This window comes from Oryx dammah, unplaced genomic scaffold, assembly GCF_014754425.2.
Source record: "Oryx dammah isolate SB20612 unplaced genomic scaffold, SCBI_Odam_1.1 HiC_scaffold_24, whole genome shotgun sequence".
Taxonomy (NCBI): domain Eukaryota; kingdom Metazoa; phylum Chordata; class Mammalia; order Artiodactyla; family Bovidae; genus Oryx; species Oryx dammah.
The window spans coordinates 83138722-83164957 of record NW_024070208.1 but is presented as its reverse complement, the minus strand read 5'-3'; the positions used below and the strand labels follow the sequence as shown (position 1 = coordinate 83164957).

General features: G+C 53.9%; 1 protein-coding gene across 1 annotated transcript in view; it reads left to right on the top strand.

Annotated features, from left to right (window-relative positions):
• The window catches only part of COL4A1 (collagen type IV alpha 1 chain), a 77574-nt gene that overhangs the window by 33981 nt on the left and 17357 nt on the right, over positions 1 to 26236 (top strand). Inside the window, exons 17-40 of the mRNA XM_040267449.1 lie at positions 1206 to 1247; positions 2205 to 2289; positions 2431 to 2466; positions 4379 to 4543; positions 6948 to 7043; positions 8402 to 8485; positions 9037 to 9108; positions 13462 to 13652; positions 14205 to 14373; positions 17216 to 17308; positions 17395 to 17499; positions 18071 to 18168; positions 18675 to 18825; positions 19031 to 19144; positions 19976 to 20143; positions 20259 to 20348; positions 21155 to 21307; positions 21463 to 21561; positions 21673 to 21762; positions 22669 to 22808; positions 23368 to 23494; positions 23586 to 23666; positions 24073 to 24171; positions 25350 to 25400. Of these exons, the coding sequence (XP_040123383.1) occupies positions 1206 to 1247; positions 2205 to 2289; positions 2431 to 2466; positions 4379 to 4543; positions 6948 to 7043; positions 8402 to 8485; positions 9037 to 9108; positions 13462 to 13652; positions 14205 to 14373; positions 17216 to 17308; positions 17395 to 17499; positions 18071 to 18168; positions 18675 to 18825; positions 19031 to 19144; positions 19976 to 20143; positions 20259 to 20348; positions 21155 to 21307; positions 21463 to 21561; positions 21673 to 21762; positions 22669 to 22808; positions 23368 to 23494; positions 23586 to 23666; positions 24073 to 24171; positions 25350 to 25400 (2599 nt within the window). The remainder of the gene's footprint in view (positions 1 to 1205; positions 1248 to 2204; positions 2290 to 2430; positions 2467 to 4378; positions 4544 to 6947; positions 7044 to 8401; positions 8486 to 9036; positions 9109 to 13461; positions 13653 to 14204; positions 14374 to 17215; positions 17309 to 17394; positions 17500 to 18070; positions 18169 to 18674; positions 18826 to 19030; positions 19145 to 19975; positions 20144 to 20258; positions 20349 to 21154; positions 21308 to 21462; positions 21562 to 21672; positions 21763 to 22668; positions 22809 to 23367; positions 23495 to 23585; positions 23667 to 24072; positions 24172 to 25349; positions 25401 to 26236) is intronic.

The following is a 26236-nucleotide window of genomic DNA, read 5'->3' as shown; positions in this document are numbered from 1 at the left end:
TAGCTGGCTTTTCCCCTTGGTGACATAGTGAGGATATATTCCAGCGTTTAAGGGTGGTTATACGTCAACACTTGGGGTGCTCGTGCCTTTTTCTGCGTGGTATTTGGATCTTTTCCATGTTTTTCTGATTTTAAGTATCAGAAAAATACTTGTCTGGTCATTTCCCACCATAAATTCCTGAAATGTATAATTTTGGAGTTAATGTTTAGACCCGTTTCTGGGGAAGCTTTTGCCACATGAGATAAAATTGCCTTCAGAAGAAAGAACGCTTCATCAGACTTCCATCTGACATCTGTTTGTTATTGAACTTAAACAAATACTTGCCAATCTGATACTCAGAGAAAACTGGTTTTATTTATTTATTTTTTGTGTGTGGGTTTATTTTTCTGTTTGAATCATGAGACTAGGTAATGTAAATCTCCACTAAAATAAGGAATGGATTAAAAATATTCATCTCTGGATTGAAAATACTCATCTCTAACAGTAGGAGAGGACCTCAGGGTTTGCTTAGCAAAGCCTGTGAGAAAGGGAGAAGTCTTTGTCTAAGGCTGTAACTTTATCAGAAAGGCAATTCTTGTAGGCTGTAAAAGGTGAATTTGTTTAGACTATATTAGCTAAGAGTTTTTTAAAGTCCCGTGATTATTTAAAATCTCTTCTTGTATTCAAATAAGAAAAATGAAAGCATGCTAATTCTGATTTAACACAAGTTTAAAGCCTTAGCTTAGAAGGAAAAAAATGAAAAAAAAAAAAGTAAGTGAAAAATGTGCCTTTATGAAATAATGTGCATATCTTAAGACTTTTAAAAGTATTATTATAATTCTTACATATAAAAGGATTTAGTTCTTGAGTTTTTCATCTAATATATGTTAAATTAAGCCTCAGAGTGATAAGAATTTATCCACCCGATGTTTTCAAGTCATGCTGGATCTTAAAGAGAAAGGAAAAACACAAGTTTCCTTTTATTATGACTTTCAATGCAGGTTTAGACAGTTTTACACCTAAAATCCTCAACTAAAATGATTTCTTTAAGAAAATACATTCATTTAGCCACCCTAAGCTTTCATATCATTTTATTTCATTTATTTTTTATTATTTTTTAAAAAGCTACTATATAGGACTTCCCTAGTGGTCCAGTGGGTTAGACTGCATTTCCAGGCAACCATTATAATTTAAAAAATACAAGTGAAGTTGTTTTTCTCTTTCAGGGAGAGAAAGGTGAAGCAGGTCCTCCCGGGCTGCCTGGAACTGTGAGTACCGGTGGCTTCTGCTGTCTGCGAGGTGGTTGGAAGAGAGGGAAAGAGGAGACGGGCTGACCTGTCACCCTGGTCTGCTGTCTGTGAGGTGGTTGGAAAAGAGGGAAAGAGGAGATGGGCTGACCCATCACCCTGGCTACACACTCCATGACCTTCGTAGAATGACATTGACGTGGGGGGTGTGCATGTAATTTGAACTGATAATTTGTGTTTTGTATTATGCGGTGTTTGGTATTTACTCGTTATCACGTTTGGACACTTTCTGCCTATCTTTGACAACGAAAATGAAAACAGTTGCACATGGGTAACAATATTACCAACACATTTTGAAACTTAAATGAAAGGTGTGTGGTAAGGAAAAAGATAATCAGGGAAACAGATCAATCTATTGCTCCAGAGGATCTGTATCTGAGGGGTGGCAGGCACCCTGTCCTTGTGTTTCGGCAACTCAGAATTGGGGTGAACTGGTTCCTCCTTTTTATTGAGGCTCACAGAGCCTTTTTCCTGTCTCATATTCTAAGAGCCTTAAAGAAGGGTCCCCACTTCTGACCTCTTCCAATTAAAAAATTGAGTGTTTCTGTTACATATTTCCTGAGGAAATTTTAGGCAACTTTTATGACAATACTCTTTTAAGAAGTCTGTTCTTGCAGCTTGTGTGAGCACTGAGATATTCCGTACCTAAACCTCAGAATTCATATATTTCTAACTTGCCTTCACTGGTAAAGCCTCTGCCAAGCAGATTATTACAAAAGGAAGCAGAACCACCTGGCAGAGTTCATGGCATGGAGACCACTGATTCTCTTCTCCGTGCACAGCCCCCCTCCTCTCCCACCGTCACTTCTCTGCTTTCACATGTCTGGAAATGATAAAAGCTGTGTTTCTTCGTCTGTGCTGTACTGCACAGCCCAGCCCCTGCCGGGCCGTGTGATGATCTTTTCTTCCGTAATTCAGGTTATTGGCACAGGACCCTTGGGAGAGAAAGGAGAGCCCGGGTACCCAGGGGGCCCAGGGGCGAAAGGGGAGACAGGTCCTAAAGGTGAGGTCCTTTCCTCCTCCTTTCCCTCCCCCTCCTCCTTCCCTGTTCCCGGGACCATGGGTACCCACAGCACAGAAATTCACATCACAAACCTCCAGTGAACCAGGCTCAGTTTGTCCCACTCTCTCTGCCTCCTTGTAGGTTTCCCAGGAATACCAGGCCAGCCAGGCCCTCCAGGTGAGTGTCTGTAACTGATTTTTTAAGAGTATTTGTCCACTTTCTATGCTGTTTCCATTCTGAACACGTTTGTCCTCTGTGTCGGTTAGATACTTGCATAAAATGGTTAGCAATTTTGCTGCACATTTTTCTAGCTCTGAAAACAAGGTGTGCTCCTGGGACAGAGTTCGCTTTGTAAATTGCATGTTAGCAGGTACTTAGACACGTGCATTTCCTCTCTCCCTGGCTCTGACTTAACAGCCCACCTTTCCAGCGCTTCCAGGGGTATGGTCGCCTTTCTGAAGACCATCCTCCCCAACCCCACCCCACGCCAAGCATCCTCGCTCTCCCTTGCCGTCTGTCTGGAATGCCTTGGCTTGAGACTGGACTCAAGGCTGAAACCTCTTCTAACTAATCAACCCTAATCTTGCTTCTTGGGAGACTCCTGCGTCACTGAGCTGATGCTAAGTCTGTGCCTGTGTGCAAGTTTTGCATTTCCAGTGGGCCGAGTCATCGGGAGGCTGGGGGCTGTGCTCCCTTAGTACAGCTCAGGTTCACAGCTGGGGTTCGGGTCCTGCTGTTTGCACTGCAGGCGGGTAACAGAGCAGAGGTAATAACTGCTCGGCTTGGAGCCCTTACGTGCCCCGGGATCGATCCCGCACAGAGCGCTCGCAGTCTTACTGAGGCTTTGGTTGTGTTTGTTCTTTATTTTTAATTCTTATTGTTCTTTGTTATTTTATTTTTCCCTTCCTGATGGTCCTTAAGTTGAAAGTTCTCCCAGAGCCCCTTCCTTTATTTTTATGGGAACAGACCCCACCCCCCACCCACCACCCATACCATCGAAGATTCACAGCAGCAGTGGCTCAAGGCTGGCTTTCAGTGCCCTGCATACCTTTTTGCTGCTAAAATTTGGGCATCTACCCTTAAAATCATTCTTGTCCATCTTTGCCAGCCTTGTCTTCTCCTTGGCTGGAAAGCTCGCTGGACCTCCCGGGTGCTCTAGCGAACAGGTCACTTCCTGTCTCTTGCCAAATCTGCTTTCTCAGACCTCTTATCTGGCCCCGTTAACATCTCAAGCTGTGGTTTTTAGAAACCGTCTTTGAAGCTGCCCTGGCCTTGTTCGCTTTCAGGCCGCCCCGCAGCCCTCTGCTGACTGCGGAGGCCCTCGCCTCCCTGCCAGCCTCCCTGCCCCGTGCGGATCACCCGGGCTCAGGTTCACAGCTGGGGTCCGGGTCCAGCTGTCCTTCCTGGGAGCTCTTCCCCGCTCTGCTCTGCTTTTGCCTGGGCCAGCTCTTCAGGGTCACCTGCCTGTCCACCCTCCTGCTGCGGCCCCTCTTGGAGGCTGGCTGTCCACTCTCCGGAGCAGCAGTCGCTTCCCCTGCGGCCGCCTGGACTGCTGGGTCCCGAGCACTTCGTCCAGACCCCTCTGGGCCGTCACAGGCCCCTGCGATCTCGCCCCGACAAAACTCGGGGGCCAAGCTCGCCGCCCGCGCTCGCTCCGCCCACCGCTGCAGCATCGTCCTCTTCTCCGGGGCCGCCTCCCCGTCCTGACTCCTTTTCAGCGGGTTCCGGCCCAGTTCCCACCTGCTCTGCGTGCTGTCCACGGCTGCTCTGCCGAGCTGCGTTTCTGTGCCTCTCCTCTCTGAGCAGACATGGAGTGTCCTCTGTCTGGCCTGCTGGGGCCGTTGCACTGACGGGACGCACAGATCTGAGAGCGGGCATAGTGAGCCCCTGCGCCTCGCAGGGACTTTGCAGGGAGCCCTGGCCCGGCTGCATTTACGTGTGACAACTGGTGCCCTTCTCACTGTTTGAGCAGCCCGCGTTCAGCGGTGGTCTGCTGGTCGTTCTCCCGGGAACAGAGCAAAGGGAACCAGTGATTCTGTCGTGAGACTTGGTGTTGTTTTGTGACTGTGAGGGTCTCTTTTGCTTCCAGGCTTCCCGACTCCGGGGCTGATTGGTGCCCCCGGCTTCCCCGGCGACAGAGGAGAGAAGGGTGAACCGGGCTTGCCGGGCGTGTCGCTGCCGGGACCCAGTGGAAGGGACGGGCCTCCCGGCCCCCCCGGCCCCCCCGGGCCCCCCGGGCAGCCGGGCCACACAAGTGAGTACCTTGTCGCGCGTCCCGTGTGGTGTCCTGTCCAGGACAGGTGCAGGCAGGGCTCAGCAGGGCTGGGAGGGCGGTGCCCGCGTTCACGTGCCGAGCCAGAGGCCGGGTGTCCAGCGACTTACGATTATCTGCATCTCACGTGGGTGTCTTTGCCAAGGTAGTCACCTCAGAGAGGATGTGGAGACTAATGAACCCGGCTTAGAGGGACCAGAGCCGGCTTAACCAGCACCTGAAGGTGGAGAGCAAGCTGGTCCTGACACAGACACGTGTGCGTGCCCCCCCACGCATGCACACGCACGCTTGCACGCACACACACACGCACGCACACACACGCACGCACACGCTTGCACGTGCACACACGCACGCACACACACACACATGCACACAATGCCCACGCGCGCGCGCACACACACACGCACACGGAGAAGGGGCTGCTCTCTCTGTGTGGTAACATAGTAAGTGGTTTCAAATCTGAACAGTAGTTTACCTGGTTTTTCCCATCTGTCCACCATCAAAGCTGAGCACAGAGCATGAACCTATTGATTCAGTGAAGGGGGTTCTTTGGCTCCAAAGTAGCCCAAGTGCAGAGTATCAGAACCTTCCAAAGGACTTGAGCTAACGGTCCAGGGGTCTATGTCTACACTCCAGCCTGTGCAGAGTGTCAGGACCTTCCAGGGGACTTGAGCTAACAGCCCAGTAGCTGAGCTGACCCCATCCAGCCTGTGCACAGCAGAGCGACTGCAGCGTGGCTCCTCGGGCTGCTGAAAGGGGCTCCCGGAGGTGCCTGTGGTTGACTCCCGGAGGGCAGACCCAGCTCCACGGAAGGACTTCTCGTGAATGAAGCTCTGTGCGGAGGCCAGATATGCCCTGGACAGCACGAGTGCCTCCAGATGGGCACCCTCACTGGGAACCCAGAACCCAGCGGTGCGCGTTTCCTCGTTAACAGGTCGAGAGTGCATGCACTGTGACTTCACGGGGACTCCCGCCCCTTCTGAAGTGAAACATAGAGAATGAAGATCAAATAGCGAAGTCCTAGGGGCATGCAGCACAAAGGCACGTTTCTCTGCATTTCTGAGAGAAGCTTGTGGGCATCCGAAGGGCCTTTGGGTGCTTGTTCACTATTCCTTGGTCACTTGCTCATTCAGCAAACATCGGCGTGCCTACGATGCCAGGCGCCGCCCTGAGACCTGTGACAGAGCACACGAGACAGGCAGTCCTGACCTCCTGGGCCGCGCACCACGGGGCAGAGACCGAGTGACACAGTAGTGGGTGGGGTAGCAGCTGGGGCTGCAGACTCCGGAGGAGACGAGGTCGGGAGGGCAAGACCGAGGCCGGCGTGCGGGCAGGCGGGCCGGGGGGTGTAGTTTTAAATCGAGTGATCGGCAAAGAGGCTGGTGAGAAGCCAGCGTGGGGAAGTCCCGAGCCTTTTGTTAGTAGTCTGCCGGTTCTGAAATGTGAACACCTCTCAGGGAAAGACATGACCTTCTCCCCACTGAGAATGTGCGGGGCGTGGGGGTTGGATACCTTGTGACATTTTCCCTCTCGGTTTCCCAGTCGCCCTTTTCAGGGTGTGCAAATTAGGTGGTGCACACCACACTGTGTTAGGTGGGGGTTCCATAAATGAGAGTTTTGCACAGATGGGGCTGGTGTGTGGGCTGCGGACGCAGAAGCTGCAGCCGTGGATGTCTGGGCCACGCTCATGACGAATGGCCGGTGCAGCCCTGAGTTTAATCACTCGCTCTGACCTTTTCCTTCAAAGATACTGGAGAAGGAAGTGCTAACTCTATCACTGTGTGTCCAGAAGCAACACTGTTTTTTACTGGAACCCACAACAGACGGCGTTTGGGTCGCTGCAGTTCAGTTTCATGCTTCGTCAGTGATGCTCAGGATTGAATCAGAGCAATTAGGGGTGTTTTCCCATGGGCAGTCTGCACCTCTGAAATAATGAGCACTTTCTTGTGAGTCTGCTCAGCAGGAAAAAAAGGCATAAAGTTGCTCAGGTCTCTGTTGACCTCACAGATGTAGGATATGGACAGCCCATCACTCTTTGAGCCTCAGTTTCTGAATCTGTAAGGACGCTGGGGTGTACTTTGCAAGATAATATGAAATAAGGTTTAGGACAAGGCTCAAGAGCTGAAATACATGTTAGAATCGTAAAGTAGAAACTTTAGCTGTGACGGCTTGTGATGGGGAGCGGACGGACGCTCTGTGCTGGTCACGCTTTACAAGTTAATGTACTGGGACTGTGTCTTGTCCGGATCACAGCTGGATTCCTAGTACTTGTCAGATAGCCTAAACGCAGGTTCATTTTGTAACAGAGATTGAATTAAGAGCCGGTGAGAACACCTGGCTTCAGCTTGGTGGGAGTGATCCTGTAATTGTTAAAAATTCATTTCAGATGGACTCGTGGAATGCCAGCCCGGGCCGCCAGGGGACCAGGGTCCTCCCGGAATTCCAGGGCAGCCAGGGTTGACAGGCGAAGTTGGAGAAAAAGGTAAGAGGTTTAATCGTTCAAGAAAGGGTGACTGTGCTTGGACGTGTGATACATTCTTTCATATGTACCGGCTTTGGGCGGACATGGGTACATTCTTCATTTGAAGCTCTCTTCAAAGTCCCTTCCTGAGATGCGCCTTCCGATGGCCCTGCTGAGATTACTGGGGGCTGGAGAGACAGTTATCGCCAGGGAGGCAACGGGGGCCTTGAAGTCAGAGTCCCTCCCTGTGGTCAGCAGATTAAATTCCCAGATTGATAGCTTTGTGCTGTCCTTTGGTTCAAAGTCTGAGGCTCCATTCCCCAGGAGTGCGCATCTTGCCAGCCGTCAGCCCAATGACAAGTGAGCACACAGGATGTTCCCACCCCTGTCTTAGTTCCCTTAATCAATGTGAGCAGCTCTGAGGTGGTGGGTTGGCCGACTCCACCCCGGGCTCTGTTTTATCTTAACCTTCTCAAGGGCCTGTAATGCCAGCCCAGGACTCAGCATAATCCCCTCACAATCTTGGGAACGATGGCTCATCTCTGTACAGACAGGCCTGCCTTAGCATGGGCTAAACCAAGGATGTTCTGGTGTTTATACAGTATGGCTCTTAATGCCCAGAACAAAGAGAGTGTGGCCTCCATAGGACTGATCCCTCCGGGCCCCATGTCTGGCTTTAGATTGCAGAGAATTTACGCTCTTCAAAAGTTTAACGTGCAAATGCCTGGAAAATGTCTCAGCACTTTGACAACCATGTACGTTGCAGAACCCTAGATACAGTCGAGGTTTAGGACAAAGGCCCTAAGACATCCCAAAGGCCTTAGCGTAGTTTGAAGATCGAGAGGCAAGAGATTCGCATTTCCAAAGAAAGGCGTGTCCTCCCGTCTTCCAGCTCCGGGGTTCCTCTGGTTGTCCCTCTTCCGTGTCAGGTCAGCTCTTGCTTTTTGTGCCTTTTTAGTCCCCCGTGTCATCTGTCAGCCTGGAACACAGGTTCAAGGTCCCGGAGTTAGAGGGGCAGTTGCCTAAGAAACGCTAAGCCAGAGAGAAAGATGATGGGGAGTTTCAGAGTTAAAACAGAAGGATGCAGCCATGTTGTCTCGGGCTGATGAGCAGAGTGGAGTTCTGGATCACTGTGGATTGAGGCAGGGCCTGTCCCTCTGCAGGACAGAAGAATGGGGCTCCTTAGAAGGGTCCCCGTGGTCGCCTGTGGCCGTGCTGAGGGCAGAGGGCGGGCCCCATGTGAGGGACCCACGGCGGCTGGCAGCTGGATGCGTCCTGAGTGGGCCCTGGGTGGATGGTGCCTCTCCTGCGCTGCCACTGAGCTGCAGGGCTTTCTGCTCCCTTGTTCCGCATAATACCCTGTGTCTCCTTTTTTTTAGGTCAAAAAGGAGACAGTTGCCTCGTCTGTGACACAACAGAGCTTCGTGGGCCCCCAGGGCCGCAGGGACCCCCCGGAGAAATAGGTAAGACCCCCAGTGTGAAAGGAACTGGGTTGGGATGTGCTTCAGTGGGTCGGAACCTTCGCAGTGAAGCGCATCATACATGCCTGACCAGATGGTCTGCATCAGCGTTAAAGCAAGAGATGAGAAGTGGACCTGCCCTTCCGGGATTTATCCATTTTGTCAAAAACGATCAAGATGGCCTACACATTCAGTGTCAGAAAGGTTTCCTAGTGAAAGGGTAGCCGCAGGTGGTTCACACAGCTCTGGAACCTTCCTCATCTCAGAGGAGGTCACTGCCTGCTCTGGCGTAAGTGGTCCCTGGATGGGTGGGCAGGAATTTGTAGCCATCCGGAGTCAGGGGTCCTGGTGTGCATTCCAGGGTCACTTCCTCGCTTCTGAGCCCGTTTTAGGCATTTTTTTTTGTCATTACTCTCTTGAGATTCTTTAAACATCATCCACTTTGTATAAAAATCTTTGCATTTTTGAATCTTGAAGCAAAAGGAAGTATTTTGAGCTGTTAGAAAGTGTCTTATCAACAATGTGCTGAATTTTTCCTCCGTCTCTTACAAAAGGTTTCCCAGGACAACCAGGGGCCAAGGGTGACAGAGGCTTGCCCGGCAGGGATGGTCTGGAAGGGACGCCTGTAAGTAAACCAGTCTGAGTTCCTGTCTGTATTAGCAGTTGCCACCGAGCAAGCCAGCAAAGGCGTATCTTTTTGCGTCTGCAAATGGACTCTTGCTTTATTTGGGAGCCAGTAAAGGATTGCTTTGCGGAACAGTTAGAATTACTCCCCATGTCCTTCCTGACTGATTGAGCTGAGAATGGGCTGAAGCGTTGAATCCAGAACCCTCATCCCAACTTGCTGGTCTTCTCACCTGGTCAGAATTCAGCTGCCACTTAACCTGTGTCCAGGTGTGGCTCAGCGCTGGTGGGCACTTTCCCGCGGGGCCCCTAGGGGCTCTTGCAGAGTGGTGCCATCAAGGGCCACGCCCGAAGCTGCGCTGGTGAGCTGTTGGCTTTCTGCATGACCATCCATCCTACACCAGAGAGCCTAGAGCTCCTCAGTGAATAAGTTCAGCAGTGATGGTTTCTATGGTGATGGAGGCAAACTGACGTGTTTTCTTCTGGAAATCTGAGCTATTCCTTTATTCTCATTAATGCAGATACAGATTTTGAAAATTCCTATCACCAACATCCTATTATAAAGATGCTTTTTCAAACCTGTAAAGGCAATATCTCCATCTCAGGAGGTGAAAGCTTTTAGTTAAATAGAGTATCAGTTTCTTAACCTTCCTACTTTGTTTTAAAAGGAGTCATTGAATAGGAAATTATAGTAATGATCTTAAATATTGAAGGACATGACTTTTGTGCGTGGAATCAGCTTCTCTGCTAAAGCTTTTAGACCTTTGGGGTTTGTTCTCACATTGTCTTTGTTCTTCTAAGATCAGTAAGCATTAACCAGCTTCTCCAGTTTCTTTCATTCCTTTTTTCTTCTCATTTCTCTTTTGTGCTAAATTGAACATTAAATCTTTAGCATTATTCTTTTTTGGTGTACAAATTACATTTGTAGTTTAAAAAGATATTTCTGGAAGGTTCTATAAGAGTGGGCCAGGCCAAGAGTGAGTTGAAATAGGAATAAAACAGCTGGAATTCAATGGTTTTCTCCGTTTGAAGTCCAGATCATGGCCTCTGCTCTCCAGAACTTCCCCGGTGCCTGGGGAGCTGAGTTAGAAGTCGCAATTGTTTAAAATATTTCTAAATAAGTTGTAAGTTCACAAAGCTGGGAATGCTGACTGTGGTGGGGATCAAAGTCGGAACCACTTTGAAGGCCACAGACAGCGTCTGGACATGGTCTTTATCTCCTCGGCCTTTCTGGAATAAAGACTTCCTGCTTCGAGTCTGCCTGGAACCTAGTTCAGACACCCGCCCCTAGATCCAGCCCCAGACCCAATAAAAATGAGAAAAAAAAAAGGAAGGGATGGTTGGGGAGAAGTCATGATAAAGAAAAAAAGCAGAAAATGTACAGCCAAAAGGCAGATCCCTGTACCTGGTCCGGGAGAGCCCCTTTCTTGGGAGAGAGGGAGGACACTTCTGAAAACTGTTCTCTGGGTAAATAGCTTGAGATGATAATGGTTTTCCTTTTGTTAGACGCAGTATCACAGCTCCAATGGTTAAACTAGCTCAAAAATGTGGTCCCCTTATTTCGCATTTGGCTGGAGGCTAAAAGAGGCTCTGCAGACCAGAAGAGCCAACTGGAAGGTCGATTTCAGTGAAAACCCTTCTGATCCTGCACTTGACTAGGGTAGCGTTTCTGAGACATGTCCCCTGAAGGCTGAGAGTTTGATTTTGGGGAGCAGAGTCCACTCTGAGATGCTGAAGCCCAGCCCCCAGCAGGTCTGGGGTCACTGGGAATGACCTGCGCTGGTTGGATGGAACGTCTCCTGAATCTCCCCGTGGCGGCACACTCTTTGGAAGAAGACTGCGCAAGTTGTCAGATCTCCAGTCTGTGCAGCCGATGCTGAACCAGCAAGGCAGCTTTTGATTCTTCAGCATTTATCTTAAGGGATAAGAATCAAAAGACCTTTAAATCGTTTAGGATTAAGAAGGTCTGTGGCAGAGAAACCACATGAGATGTCCTTGGGTTGTAAATGTCACTTTTCAAAGAATCCCTGGATCTCTCCCTTGATGCCTGACAAGGTCATCGGTGTGGGGGAAAAAATTGTATTTTTCCCACCCTGTGCTCATAGTATTAGAAAGCACTGTATTTCTAAGCTGTGAGTCATCGACATAACATAAGAGGGTGCTTCTGTTTTGGGAAGATGTGTACTGGTTGTAATTCCTTACCCTGGCATTTATCTTTTATTGACGGCTATTGCTGGCTCAGTATGTCCTTCCTCCAGCATCTCCCTCTTGGAGACGGACACACGGAGACAAGAAGGAAAGCCTTGGTCTTGCCCTCAAAGTCCTGAAAAGCTAGTGGAGAGATGAGCAGACAGTGAATGTCCCTGAGAGCAGGGAGGACCCCAGGCTGCACTGTGGTAACATGGGAACAGGGCTCCTTGGTCTGTCTGAAGAGGTTTCTGAGTTTAGCTGGGCATCACCACCGACTCAATGGACATGAGTTTGAGCAAGCTCCGGGAGTTGGTGATGGATAGGGAGGCCTGGTGTGCTGCAGTTCCTGGGGTCACAAAGAGGCGGACACGACTGAGTGACTGTGCTAACTGAAGGATTCATGGGAGCTAATATTAACTCGGAGAGAAAATGCTACAAAATACCACAGCAGCTTTCAACCAAGTGATGAGTTTTCCCTGACCCCTGCTAACCTTCCCAGCGTGTGGCTGGTGGAAATACTGCGTGGCCCCTCCCGGGACCAGCACACGTAGGTTGAGCATCTTCCCTGATCCCCCAGGAGAGCTGAGCGAAGTGTGCTCGGCTCCCAGGGGCACTTCCGGCCCAGGGCCAGCTCCGGCCAGCGGTGTCTGTCCAGCGGCGCTTTCTGCTGGGATAGACCTCCTCGGTCAGCACCGTCCAGTTTGGGCACCCCTGGCCGGTGGTGACTACTGAGTCCTTGAAGTGTGGCTGTGGGACTAAGGAACCGAGGCTTAATGTTAAGTTTTTAAAGAGTAGTGGCCAGCACAGCCTTGTCGCCCCCTCTCCCGACTTCTGAAAAGCCCTGGCTGGCTCCGGCCGCGTCTCTGAGAAGGGGTAACTGCCTGTCTGGGCGGAGCAGCTGCTCCACAACTTAGCTGGCACCATCTGACTCCTCGGAGGCCAGATGAGCAGACACGTCAGCCCCACGGTGATGCCTCCCTAGCGTGCCGCCCCCGAACCCCTCCGAGCCGAGCCCCCACATCTGTGTCCAAGGCAGGCTTTCCTAGATAACACCTGACTCCACGGGGCCCACGGGGGGGACCCAGGACGGGCTCTGCGGCGGGAAATCAGCACTTTCTGGCGTGCGGTCCTGGACATATCACCGGCCTTCTCTGAATATTAGCTCCTCACCTGCGCAACAGCCATTCCCGCAGTTTCCCTGCAGAGTTGGGGTAAGAGTCGGGTGCGACACCTTCCAGGCGTGTGGGGAACGGGAGCTGTGGTGCCGTCTAAAGGTTGTGTGGATTTGGGTGTCTCCCTGCCCCGTGGCTCCCTCCGTTGAGGAGCGCAGGTTACACACAGACACAGAGGTGCGTGCGTGGGCGTGTGTGTGTGTGTGTGGTTCACAGACATCCAAAATCCATTTCAAAGGGAGTTTACAAAAAGGGGCTCAAGGCACACAAATCCTGCCTAGTGAGCAGGGAGCCTGCAGACTCCTCTCAGAGAGCAGCTCACTGAGACAGTCGGAAGTCCTGGCTCTTCCCTCTGCTCAGGAGGCTGGAGGAAGCACCTTCCTGGGGTGTGGGCCTCCTTTGAGGATCCTGCCTTCCAGGAGCTGAGAGGTAGTCTCTTGGGAAACTTACTCCTGTTCCATTGACGGCTCAGCGTCGCAGTTACAGAGCTGGCCGGGTGCTCGCCACGGGCGTCTCCTCTGCCCAGGTGCCCTGCACCCTCTCATCTCTTCCAGAATTAGGGCCATGAGTGAGGAAGGGAAGCCGTGTTGACTTCAGCACTGGCCAGACATGGAGAACGTGGCTGTTCCCGGCACCGGCTCTGGCTCCTGGGCCCAGGGAGTCGCAATCCAGCCCCTGTCAGTCAGAGCTGACCTGTTCTGGGCAATGTTAGCGGTTGTGAAAGGCAAGAAAGTCCCCGGGGACTGGCCCACAGGCTGAGGACAGCTGCTTTTCCGTGCCTGCCCCTGCCAGCGATCCCTCCTAAAGGCTTTTTCAGGGCAGCGCGGCAGTGAGGTCAGCTCAGGGCTTGGTCACAGAGCTGCTGGCTGGCTCCCAGACAGGAAATCTGTGCCCGTTCCCACTTGCCCAGGCGTCCTGGCTCCTTGCTGGGTCTGCTTTGCTCTCCGGACGAGTGTCTTTGCTGGGGGCATCATAAGGCTTTGTTCTTGCAGGGTCCTCAAGGTGCGCCGGGGCTCATGGGCCAACCGGGAGCCAAGGGCGAGCCCGGCGAGATCTACTTTGACATACGGCTCAAGGGTGACAAAGGAGACCCCGGCTTCCCAGGCCAGCCCGGCATGCCAGGCAGAGCGGGCTCCCCCGGAAGAGACGGCCAACCGGGCCTGCCCGGCCCCAGAGGCTCCCCGGTAGGTGGATTCCCAGACTCTGAACGTGTGCTTGACGGTGGACATGCAGATAAACGAGTCACTGGTGCCATAACTGCCTGTTTCCACTTGGGGGTCATTGTCATTGACGGACTCGCCTCTCGTCCCCTGGGAAAGCTGTGGTCTGTAAACTCGGGAGCTGAGGACCTCACCTTGAACAATGAGATGATAAGGGGCCACTGTCTTCTGACAGATTTGGGGGAACTGAAAAGGTGCCCACCTGTTGGGTGGGAGGTGAAGTTTAAAGTTAATGGCATTCAAGTCACCCTTTCCGAGAAGATTCCAGAGATGAATGCCTTCCTCTGTGGCGTGTGCCCTGGTCTGGGGGGAGGCAGGCAGGGTGATTGCTCTGCTGAGACGGAAGAATGCTGGTTTCACTGATTAACTGCAGGTTGACCTTTGCTGACGGGTCGAGGTAAATAAGTACCATGGCCACGTTAGACCCTGGTGACTCTTTTACCGTGGATGCTGGGAAATGTGCGCTAGCTTGGAGCGCTGGTATGTCTGCTAATAACGCTCTCTTTTTCACTCCAGGGTTCAGTAGGATTGAAAGGGGAGCGTGGCCCCCCGGGAGGCGTCGGATTCCCTGGGAGCCGTGGCGACATCGGCCCTCCGGGGCCTCCAGGCTTCGGCCCGATTGGCCCCATTGGTGACAAAGGACAGATGGGCTTCCCGGGAAACCCTGGGGCCCCAGGCCAGCCAGGTGAGGCCCGAGGTCCTCGGGTGCTGCTCCAAAGCACCAGGAGCCTGGGCTCAGCCATGGGCGGGTGTGGGTCTGGTTTCAGTCCTGCCAGGAGGGCGACTGTGGCCTGGACACGCCCTTCCTTAGCGTTCCCGCATGGCATCCCTTCCTTTATGAGCTGGGCCAGGTGATATGTGTAGCATCTGGATGACAAGAAGTTGAATTTAAGGTAATTTCCTTATGACTAACTATGCCATGCATGGCAGCCCTCTCTAGTATGGGCAGCGGAGCCTGGCAGGCTCCAGCCCAGGGGGTCGCAAAGAGTCGGACAGGACGGAAGCGACTTAGCACGCAGCACGCACATGCCGAATGCACCAGCGAAAATCAGCCCTTTATGTGGACGCTAAAGCATCATACGCCCGTGCTCCGTTTTTCCCCGATGAGTGGCCCGCTTTGGCTTCTGTGTATCCCGGGCCACATACTTCCCACCCCTCCGCTGATCTGACCCACTCAGTCACTGGTCCACAGCCACATCGACTTGGCTGTTTAGTTCTGAGCTAGTTTCAGTCGCTTGACAGGTTTTTGTGTTGATCTGGGAGCCATGCATGCTGCTAAGTGGCCAGAGAGGCAGCACGCCAGAGCCCCCACCCTCCCAGAGCCCACCGCCTGGGCGCCAGCAGAGGACGTGGGGGGCGGGCCGTGTGAGGGGTCCCACGGATGTGCTCCAGAGCTCCCACCCCCCCCAGAGCCCACCGCCTGGGCGTCACCTGAGGACGTGGGGGGCGGGCCGTGTGAGGGGTCCCACGGATGTGCTCCACGGCATCGCCATCCCTGGTTCATCATCGGGGACCACAGGGAAGGGGGCTCCCCGGGGCCTGCACACAGTAGCTGCTCACTGACCTGTTAGCTGGCTGTGATTCACTGGAAGGACTGATGCTGAAGCTGAGGCTCCAGTCCTTTGGCCACCTGATGTGAACAACTGACTCACTGGAAAAGACCCTGATGCTGGGAAAGATTGAGGGCAGGAAGAGAAAGGGACGACAGAGGAGGAGATGGGTGGATGGCATCACTGACGCGACAGACCTGAGTCTGGGCAAACTCCAGGAGATGGTGAAGGACAAGGAAGCCTGGCGTGCTGCAATCCATGGGGTCGCAGAGAGTCAGACACGACCTAGCGACTGAACAACAGCTGAGAAGAAAGGAACACTGACACGGCTGCCTGCAAAACTTAGAAAAGAAGAGGCCAGGGGTGACCTGGACACAGGGGACAGAGGACGTGAGCTTTACTGAGACGTTTTAAAGGTTGGAGAAGTGAGTGAAAGGTGGCCCGGGTTGCTTCCAGTGGTGTGGCCAGGAAACCCTGAGGAGTGCAGTGACTCAGCAGTGGACGGCCAGAGTTTCCAGGAAGAGCTGCCCACTGTCCCGAGCCAGTGTCCAGCCCCGAGTTCCATCAGTCCCGGCCCCCACTGGGAGCCGTCATCTCCCTGTGAAGGCACAGTATAGAGCCATCAGCTCGGTACTGCAGGAAATGCCAGCAGCCTTTGATGGAAGTCCAAACCCAGCTGGCTGTGTCGCTTATTACTGCTGTCATTGCTGGGTAATCACTGGTTACTTGGCCTTAAGTTAGGAGTTACTTGTTTGCTGTTTAGCAAGGATCTGAGAAATGTCTCATTTATGATTCCTTTCGGGGCAGGACGTCCTGGGCTTGACTTCGGAAGCCCCTCGGTCTTGGAGAAGGGGCCGTCCTGCTCCTGATTCCCAGAGCACTGTCTCGAGTGTTCTTTGTGCTTCTCGAATCTGAACACTGCTGCTGCTAAGTCGCTTCAGTTGTGTCCGACTCTGTGCGACCCCGTAGACGGTAGCCCACCAGGCTCCGCCGTCCCTGGGAGTCTCCAGGCAAGAGTACTGGAGTGGGTTGCCATTACCTTCTCCGAATCTGAACTCTTGGAGAGTGTAGATAGGAATCAGCTTTTTTTCTCGGCCAGAAACCAGCATTATCAGAAAAGCCAGTGGGGTACACACAGATAGGTCTTGAGAGGATGGGAAGAAGGTTCTGGAAGGTGGAAAGCTAGCAGTGCTGTTGGTCGTTGTCCACATTCTGGAAGGTCCCTGGGCCATTCCCGACCCCGGCAGCTCTGGGATTAGAGACCCAGCTGCTCTGATCGGCCAGAGAGCTGTGTTGACTCTGAGGATTGTAAAAGCCTCGTTCCCAGGCCTGGAGCTGATAGCAGAGATGTGTTGGGCTCAGGCCCCGGCGGTTCCCACAGTCTGTAGCTAACGAGCGTGCCGGCCGCCCTCAGGAGGGCCTCCTTATCCTGAATTCTTTAAGGTACACGATGATTCAGTGGGGATGAGGCCTGTGGTCCTTCCCTGACACAGCTCAATCCTGACACCCAGTGGTCCTCGCAGGCACGGGCGCTCAGGGGCTGGGCCTGCCCCTCCCAGCTTGCAGAGGGAAAGGGGGCTTTTCTGGGCTGCTGGCGATAACCCGGCTCACATCACCCGCGGAGCAGGTCCTGAAGATGACTTCCAGCGGACGGGCCTCAGAGCAGCTGAGAGCCAGTCCTGTCTGAGACGCTCAGGGGGCCGGCCAGAGGGTCCTGACTTGGACGGGTGGTGACGCGGGGTCGCCTTGCTCTCTGTGCATGCAGTTTTCAGCTTTTCGTGACTCTTGTTTTGGACACGTAAGGGATGCCTGTGTCGACCGAACGTCCGGGTCAGTCTGGACGTTTGTGGAGAAGAGGCGGTCGGTCTCTGTGAGCGAGGCTTTGGTGGGAGGAAGACAGGGAGGCGTGTGGATGGGGCCGCTGTCCCGGACGCGAGGCTGCGGCCCTCACCCCGAGCGTTTGTTCTCTTTCCCCAGGTCCCAAGGGAGAGGCGGGGAAAGTCGTGCCTTTGCCCGGCCCCCCTGGAGCAGAAGGACTTCCCGGGTCCCCCGGCTTCCAGGGGCCACAAGGTAACCTTAGGGTTCTCGCCGGTTCACCTGAGGGCCCCCTGGGAAAGCGCTCCTGTTCTCCTCTGACCGCTGGCCTCTCGCCGCAGGTGACCGAGGTTTTCCTGGAAGCCCCGGAAGGCCGGGCCTCCCCGGAGAGAAGGGCGCCATCGGCCAGCCTGGGATTGGATTTCCTGGGCCTCCCGGCCCCAAAGGTGAGCCCTGCTGGGGCCTCATGAGGGGTCTTGCTCACGTGCGGGTTCGGGGACTTCCCTGGCAGTCCAGTGGCGAAGACTCCACTCGGTCAGTGCACGCGGCACGGCTTCAATCCCTGGGCAGGGAGCTAGGTTCCCGTGTGTTGGGTGGTGTGGCCCCAGGATTTTTTTTTTTTTAAAGATGCAGGTCTGCACTGGGAGATCCGGGCTGGTTTTCTAACCAGGCAAAGGGGGTGCCCCTGACCTCACTCAGAGTCCCCAGAGTCTAAATCACCATTCCCAGTCTGCAAATGCTGGTGTGATGTGTGTGCAGGGAGCAGATAGGAAAAAAAGTTTATAAAGAAGGAAAGGAATGGAGGAGCAGGACAGAGGGAGAAAGAGGAGGGGGCGGCTGGTGCCGTGAGTGGTCCCTGCCCCCAGCCGCCCCCAACCAGGCCCGGCGTGGTCTCATGTTCCTTGCTGACCCCCTCAAGTCTGTGCAAGTTCTTCTGAGCAGGTCAGAAGTGGAGGATGTCGGGAATAGTATTTTACATTGATTTACACTGATTTTTTTTTTGACTCTTCCAAACAGGCGTGGATGGTTTACCTGGAGACGCTGGACCTCCTGGGAATCCGGGTCGTCAAGGCTTCAACGGCTTACCTGGCAACCCCGGTCCACCTGGCCAGAAGGTAGGCATCAAGCATTCCCCAGATTGCTGTCCACATCGCTGCGATGAACTGGGCATGTAAATCATGGGCTGCTGATCTCACGGGGTGTGTTGGGTCAGCGTGTTTTATGTGAAATAGCATCAGACAGGAAATACCAAGGAAACGGGGTAGCACACAGTCCTGCATCTTTGCGGAGGAATCATTTTTTCTGCTTCCCGTCTGTGCTGTTGCCCGTGTGCATCCTGGGTCTCAGTGTGCAACGTGTGTCTTATCGGGAATGGAGGAAGAAAGCACCATGAAGCCCCCAGGAGGGTGGGCAGCAGCCTCTCTCAGCTTTGTGATATGGATGTTTGGGCCCAGTAATTCGTCGTGACGGGGACTGCCCTGAGCGCTGCAGGGTCCTTAGGCGCCTGCTCCATGGCCAGAGCCACAAATAGCAAAAGAGCTCCCCGAGTGCACACCAGGTGTGACAGCCCACAGACCGTGGCTCGGAGGGTCACCGGCTTCTCTGTGCTTCCCGTCTCCAGGGTGAGCCTGGAGTCGGTCTGCCGGGACTCAAAGGCCTGCCCGGGATACCTGGCATCCCTGGCACCCCCGGGGAGAAGGGAAACGTCGGAGGACCGGGCGTTCCTGGAGAGCACGGCGCCATCGGCCCCCCAGGCCTCCAGGGGCTCAGAGGTAACGTCTTACGGGCAAATCCAGCTGGTGGCAGGGAGGCGGCCTGCTTATCCTGTGGCCTCAGAGCCCCTGCTAGGTCCCGTAAATGGTTGTTGAATGAATGATGAGAACCCTGGACGGCTTCCTGGAACCTGGTGTGGTGGGTGCTGCGCCCCGACACGGCCGTGTCCCTGTGCGATGTGGTCACTGTTTCTTCCCCATCCAGGTGACCCGGGACCTCCTGGATTGCAAGGCCCCAAAGGAGCTCCGGGAGTCCCCGGAATCGGCCCCCCTGGAGCAATGGGCCCCCCCGGAGGACAGGGACCCCCAGGGTCATCAGGTGATAAGCCTTCTTCCAGAGTGCCCCCTTTCCCTAACTCACAATCTGGCTCAAAGGGGAAGAGTCAGCTCTCTTGTGGATACAGCTCTGTTTTGTGGATACAGGTTTGATGGCTCAGATGGTAAAGAATCCATCTATAAAGCCGGAGACCTAAGTTTGATCCCTGGGTCAGGAAAATCCCCCGGAGCAGGGATAAGGCAGCCCACTCCAGTATTCTTGCCTGGAGAACTGCATGGACAGAGGAGCCTGGCGGGCTTCAGTCCATGGGGTCGCAGAGAGTTGGTTAGGACTGAGCGACTAGCACACTCACAGTCACGGATGCCATTCTCTTCCTCTCTCTGAACTTGGTTTATGTGCCAAAGACACTTCCCCTTTATTGTATAGTCAGTACCTTTTTTATTTAATTCAGAAGGACCAGCGCCTCTGTCTGATCCTTCCACAGGAGGGGTAGTGAGTCGTGGGTAACATAGGAGTCCGCGTCTGGAAGCTGCCTCTGCCTTTATGACCGTCGTCAAATGAGATGGTGGGCGTCAGAGGACAGCCAGGGAGAGCCTCGCGGGGGACGCTGGGCTGAGTCTCACCACTGTGGAAGGGCCGGGAAGGAGCCTGCTGCCGGTGCCCCGCAGGCAGAGGGAGCTGCGTCTTGGGACAGGGCGTGCCCAGCGGCGGCCCCACACACCACTGTCTTCGGACAGGGAGCAGCTCCCTGGCCCCTGCCCTGGTGTGGCCACAGCCACACACCTTCTGCAGAAAGTCACGGGCACACGGGCTCCAGGGCACCTCCGGACACCTCGCCAGTCCTGCCGACGCCCATTCTCTTCCCTGTCTCAGGCCCCCCCGGAGTGAAAGGAGAGAAAGGCTTCCCTGGCTTCCCAGGCCTGGACATGCCAGGCCCCAAAGGAGACAAAGGGTCCCAGGGGCTACCCGGCCTGACGGGGCAGTCGGGGCTGCCTGGCCTTCCTGGACAGCAGGGCCCTCCCGGCCAGCCTGGCATTCCAGGTGAGTGACTGTGAGCTCCACCCACCTGGGCCTGGGGAGGTGCCTCCCGGCTCTTGTTCACAACCCTCATGCAGCCTCCGCCACCAACATTCACGCGCCTTCTGTCTGACCGCAGGTCCCAAGGGAGAGATGGGAGTCATGGGGACTCCGGGGCAGCCCGGCTCGCCAGGACCAGCGGGCGTGCCAGGGTTGCCGGGCGCCAAAGGTGAGGAGTGGTGACTTCGGAAAAGCGTCTATTGTGTATGTCTGGGCCCCAGTGCCTTGTGGGAAATTCTCTAATCGTTGGAGGTTGTAGTTCATCCCAGGAGACCTAGGAAAGAAGGTCAAGCGAGGGGTCCAGAAGTCCCCCTCATGTAACTCATGATTCATGGGGATTACAGCCTGTGCCCTCCCAAAAAGTCAAAGCGAAGACATGTTTGGGGGTTTTCTGTGTTGGCGCCATTGAGTTCTTTTTAGAAATAGTGGAATCTTCAATCATGCAAGTTCAGAGGAACTGAGTCTTTAGAGTCAAAGTAGCAAACAGAGCAAGTTTACAAGTCTTAATTTTTATTTCCTATCATGACATTTGGTCCAAAATAATGTTGTTGTTTTTCAAACAAAAAAAAAATGACTTTGAACCTCAGACATAAAAGTGGTGATTTGTGTAGTTGAATGGGAGAGAGTTCCCCTTCCGTTACTTCATGTAGAGTTGAGGGATCACTGTGAACAGGAGTCCTGAAGGGGTTTAGGGAGGAGAGAAAAAGGTCATTTATTTAAATTAAGAGCTGAAGTCTCATATGCTGGGAGTATTAGCAAGTGATGACCTCTAGAAGTGGCTTTATTGTCTGCTTGCCTGGCGTCGCCTTCTGGGTAGTGCGGGCTCTGGCCCTCGCGTGCCACTTTTGGAGAGGCTGCCTGTTCTTTCTTCCTCGTTTCTCAGTTGCTTCTACTGGCCAGAAGGAACGCCGCGCTCGTCACTGTCCGGGGCCCTTTGCCGCGAGTCACCCGTGCCTCCTCTCTCTCTCTCTGCAGGGGACCACGGCTTCCCCGGCTCTTCAGGACCCAGGGGAGACCCTGGCTTCAAGGGTGACAAAGGCGATGTGGGGCTCCCCGGCAAGCCAGGCTCCATGGATAAGGTGGACATGGGCAGCATGAAGGGCGAGAAGGGGGACCAAGGCGAGAAAGGTAACGTGGGGGAGCTTCACCGGCGGGGCGCAGAGGGGGTCAGACGGGCTTTCAGCTCTTCCCACATGATGACGGACCAGCCTGTGTTTCTACGTTTTGCTCTAAGTAGACGTGGATTGTCATTATTATTATTATTTTTTTCCTGTGTTGCACAGGACAAACTGGTCCGACTGGCGATAAAGGATCTCGCGGAGACCCGGGAACCCCAGGCGTGCCGGGAAAGGACGGTCAGGCAGGACACCCCGGGCAGCCAGGTACGGTGGGAAGTCCAAGGTTGCCCGCACGGCAGGGCGTCGTGTGGGGAGGTGTTACCTGGCCCTTTTCGTGGCTGTTGACCTGTTGGGTTTTGGTCTTTATGATCCCAGGACCTAAAGGTGACCCAGGTGTGAGCGGGATCCCAGGTGCTCCGGGACTTCCTGGTCCCAAAGGATCCACTGGTGGAATGGGCCTGCCAGGTACGTGGGGCTTAGGAAGGGGCCTCTTCCAGGCGCGCCTGTGGCACCTGTGGGCTGCTGGGGCGAGGCTTACGCGAGGCCCACTGCCTGAGGACGTAATCCAGGGAGAAGTGTCTTTTACACAGACTGACATGTTCGTGTGAGACCGCTTGCCTAGGGAGGGTGGGCATTTGGCTGACCCTGTGACCGTGGCTTAAAAAAACAGACAAAAGCCCTCCCAACTTAACAAGATGAACATGGGGGGAGGCTGTGGACTGCCTCCAGGTGCGTCTATTTGGATCCATCGAAAAGGCGATTAATTATCCACTGAGTTTTCTCAGCACCAGAGCCTCCTGCTTTCCTGACATTAGCTCAGAAGACTCCTCTGGGCCCTCTGCCCCGGTGCTAAGCTGGCTTCCACACTTTGCCATTGACATTTGCTGCAGTGGCAGCTTCCACAGAGGAGGCAGGGGACAGAAAGCTGAGGGGCGCAGACGGTCTGGGTGCCAAAGCTTCGCAGAATCTCCTGGGGCCACGAATCAGGCCAGCAGGCCTGTCTCACGGCTCCTCCCCAGGCCTGTGAGAGGCGCACTCTCTATTTAAGATGTGAACGTTCAGCTGCTGTGGGCACCTATTTATAAATTAGTCTGACCGCTCACATCAGTCGTGGAAGCAGGCACACTTCTGTTCTCCGTGACCTGCGTCACGCCCCCTCTGATTCATCTGGATAGTGAAGTTTGACTGCAGAATAAAGTACGTGGAAGCCGCTTTATGCTGTTGGGAAAGTAGGCATGGGCTGAGCGGTTAACATACTCCTTTCCCTTTGTAATGCGGCTGTCTTTAAAAGACAGGAAGGCTGTTTCCCAGCGTCCTGGGCGGGTAGCGCCGGCTAACCATACATTCTGCCTCCGATGTGTGTGTTTCTAGGAATGCCAGGACCAAAAGGTGTGGCTGGCATCCCCGGCCCGCAGGGCATTCCTGGCTTACCTGGAGACAAGGGGGCAAAAGGAGAGAAAGGGCAGGCGGGTCTGCCTGGCATTGGGATTCCAGGACGGCCTGGGGAGAAGGTAACTACATCCCTCACGAAAGCCCCTCCCACCTGTCTGCGGAAGCCCCTCCCACCTGTCTCTGTGGAAGCCTCTCCCATCTGTCTCTGTGGAAGCCCCTCCCACCCATTCCCACAGAACGCTGTCCCACCTGTCTCCCTCCCTCACCAAAGGCTGCCAAGGAGTGTGTAGTAAGCAGCTCCGCACAGTAAATGAATCCTAATGGAGCAGTCTCCCCGCTTCCCCCAGAGAGGACCCGAGACTTGCTGAGAGCTGGAGCAGCAAGTTATCGTGGGGCGAAGCGAAGGAGGCACTGGAGAAGCAGAACAGGCAGCTGCTCTTTGCCGCTGCGTTTCTGGCTCCTCTTCCGTTTCCAGAGTGGGCTTCGATTCTCCCTTTAGAAAGCCAGAAGTGGAGTTCTGCCAGGCAGGGGTTGTTGCACCCACGTGTGTGCAGGCAGTAGTCCCTGCGCCCACATGTATACAGGTGCTAGTCCCTGCGCCCACGTGTATACAGGAGGCGCCTCCAGACCCGTGTCCGGGGCAGATACAGCATTAATGGGCCCAATCTCCACCCACAGGGAGACCAGGGCCTTGCAGGATTTCCCGGAAGCCCCGGCGAGAAGGGAGAGAAAGGAAGCACGGGGATCCCAGGGATGCCCGGGGCTCCGGGCCCCAAGGGCTCTCCGGGCAGCGTTGGCTATCCGGGTAAGTGGGCCAGCCTTCTCCCAAGCTCAGATCCAGGGTGGCAAAGAGAAAGCCACAGTCACGGGAATTGGGTGTTCCGCTTTTTCTTTAGGAAGCCCTGGGTTGCCTGGGGAGAAAGGTGACAAGGGCCTCCCGGGACTGGATGGCATTCCTGGCATCAAAGGAGAAGCAGGTAGAAACCACGTTTCAGAACACGTGGGGGCCTGTGGAGGGAGGTCATGCGGGGTCAGGCTGGGCAACCTCTGGATGACCTGTGGGGTCACACCTCCTCTTCCAGTTGAATAGACTGCGTCTGGGGACGCGTCCAGGGCCTTCCAAGGTCTTCACCCCAGTTAGACTGGAACTGGTTTCAGAAACAAGTTTTCCTGGTGGGCATGATGGATGGATATGCTGTCTCCACTCACTCTAGCTTTTGGGGGTCAGCACGCAGTGGTCCCTTCTGAAGGGGATTCAGGAGCAACCTCCGGGAAGCCGGGCCTGCTCGGGGGGTGGGAACTGCTCCTCAGAAGCATGTTGGGAACGGTGGTGCATTTTCCACACAGACCAGGGTGCTGACCAGTCTCACTGTTCTCTTTGAGGTCTTCCTGGGAAGCCTGGCCCCACGGGCCCAGCCGGCCAGAAAGGGGAGCCCGGCAGCGATGGAATCCCAGGGTCGGTGGGAGAGAAGGGCGAGGCAGGTACGCTGGGCGTCCATTCCCTTTCAGAGTGAGGCTGTGCCCTGGGGCACACATCTCCCAGAGCTTCCCGTTCCTCACTGAGTTACCGGGGCCCCATGTAAGGTGGCACCTACGTTGTTCCATCCTTATGTCTATGGGACGCTGACGTGAATGCCTGGGCAGGGTGGGATGAGAAGGGGAGGGGCGGTGCTCATTTATTCCACAGATACTTATGGGCACCTGCCCTTGAAATGGCCTGAGCTCTTGTGGTGAGTGAAAGAGACACAGAAAGCCCAGACCATTGCTTTCTCTGCCTGGCCTTTCTCCCTTTAGACAGATGGTCCTGGGAATAGTTGCTGTCCCCTGAATCTGCTCCTCTCACTGATGGGGACATGGCAACTTGGGCAAAAAGTGCAAGCTGTGAGCTCCAGTGATGACAATCACAGACGTAATACTCGTATATATTGAGTTAATGCTCATGTAGATTGAGTTGGCCAAAGAGTTCCTTTGGGTTTTTCTGTTACATCTTATGGAAAAACCCAAATGAAATTTTTGGCTAACCGCATAGCAAGAGGGTAACACTCAATGTGAAACAGGTGACTCCAGGTCCTGGGGATGGAGGTAGGGAAGCAGAGCTGGGAAGGGGTGTCAGAGGCTCCCTTACTGCTGGCGCTGGCCTCTTTCTACAGCCCATGTTTTTATTCTGTGAGCCTTATGTTTGTATTATGTACATTCATTTTCCTATAAAAATAGTTCATTAAAAGCACCACCACACCAGCTTCCCTCCTTTGGCTCTTCCTTTACATGCTTAATGCACATTGGTGGGCTCCCTGCTATCTGCTGGCCCACCTGGCTCTCTGCACCACCTTTGAGAATAGCTGTTAGTTGAATGGTCATCTGAGAAAAGCCGATTTGTGAGTCTCCAGACAATAACGGGAAATCAGTACCCATTTGTACAAGTTGTTTTCTACTAAATGCTGTAGTGGTTCTGAGCTCAGAGGTACTTGGGAAAACAGACCACATTCCGTATATCCAGTCAAGGGCGTCTTAGAACAACTCTAGGAATATGATTTTACTTGCAAAGTACAGTGAGCTGCCTTCTTCGTGTTCTAGCAAATAGTGTATGGTTTTGGCACAAAGAGTGGACATTGCTTCGTGCTGTTTCTGCAGCTTGGCAGCCTCTCTCCTTTATCTTGTAGGTCTGCCTGGAAGAGGATTCCCAGGGTTTCCAGGGAGCAAAGGAGAGAAAGGTAACACATTTGCTTGATCTGTTCTTCCTTTTCAGAGAACCGCTGGCACAGAGCACCCTCAGAGCAGGGCGGGCAGATCCAGGGAAGCCCCTGGACTTAGGGTGGCGATAGATGAGGGTCTGGGACCGTAGAGCAGATCCTTTCCGCCGGTGTGTGATGAGCCCCCGCGCGCTGTGCTATGTCTGGGATTCATAGTCTGGTGAAGTGGGGGCATGTGGGAGGGATCCCAAGGCAAGCCCCCTGACCCTTCTAGATGGTGACCCCATTTCCTTCCCTTCTTCCTTTTCCTTAGTAACCTTAAGACGGTCCTAGAACATTGTCATTTTTTGACAAGTTTGGTGTAATAGGTTTAAAACTAAACATGCAGGGTTTTTTCCTACAAGTTTTGACTTAGAAAATTTTTTTAAAACACAGCTTTATTGAGGTGTCACTGGCATGTAATAAACTGCATACATTTAAAAGTGTACAGTTTGATAAATCTTGATATATGTGTACACATCCATGTGAATAACAGCACGTTCACGATGTGAACACATCGCCGCCCCAGAAGTTCCCCGGGCTGCCTTGCCAGCCCCCGCCTGCCCCTTCCTGCCCCCTCCACCCCACTCCACCCCAGGTAACCGTTGGTCTGCTTTCTGGCACTGTCGATTAGCTTGCACTAGCTAGAATTTTACACGGGTGGAGTCCTGCCGCGTGTGCGTTTGAGCCTGACTTCTTGAACTCGGCATAATGAGTCTGAGAGTCACCGGGGCCATAGTTCCACCGTCGTGTCCATCGTTCACTCCTTCTGAGCCGAGCTCCTTGGGGTGCATATAACACCGTCACTCCTTCGGAGC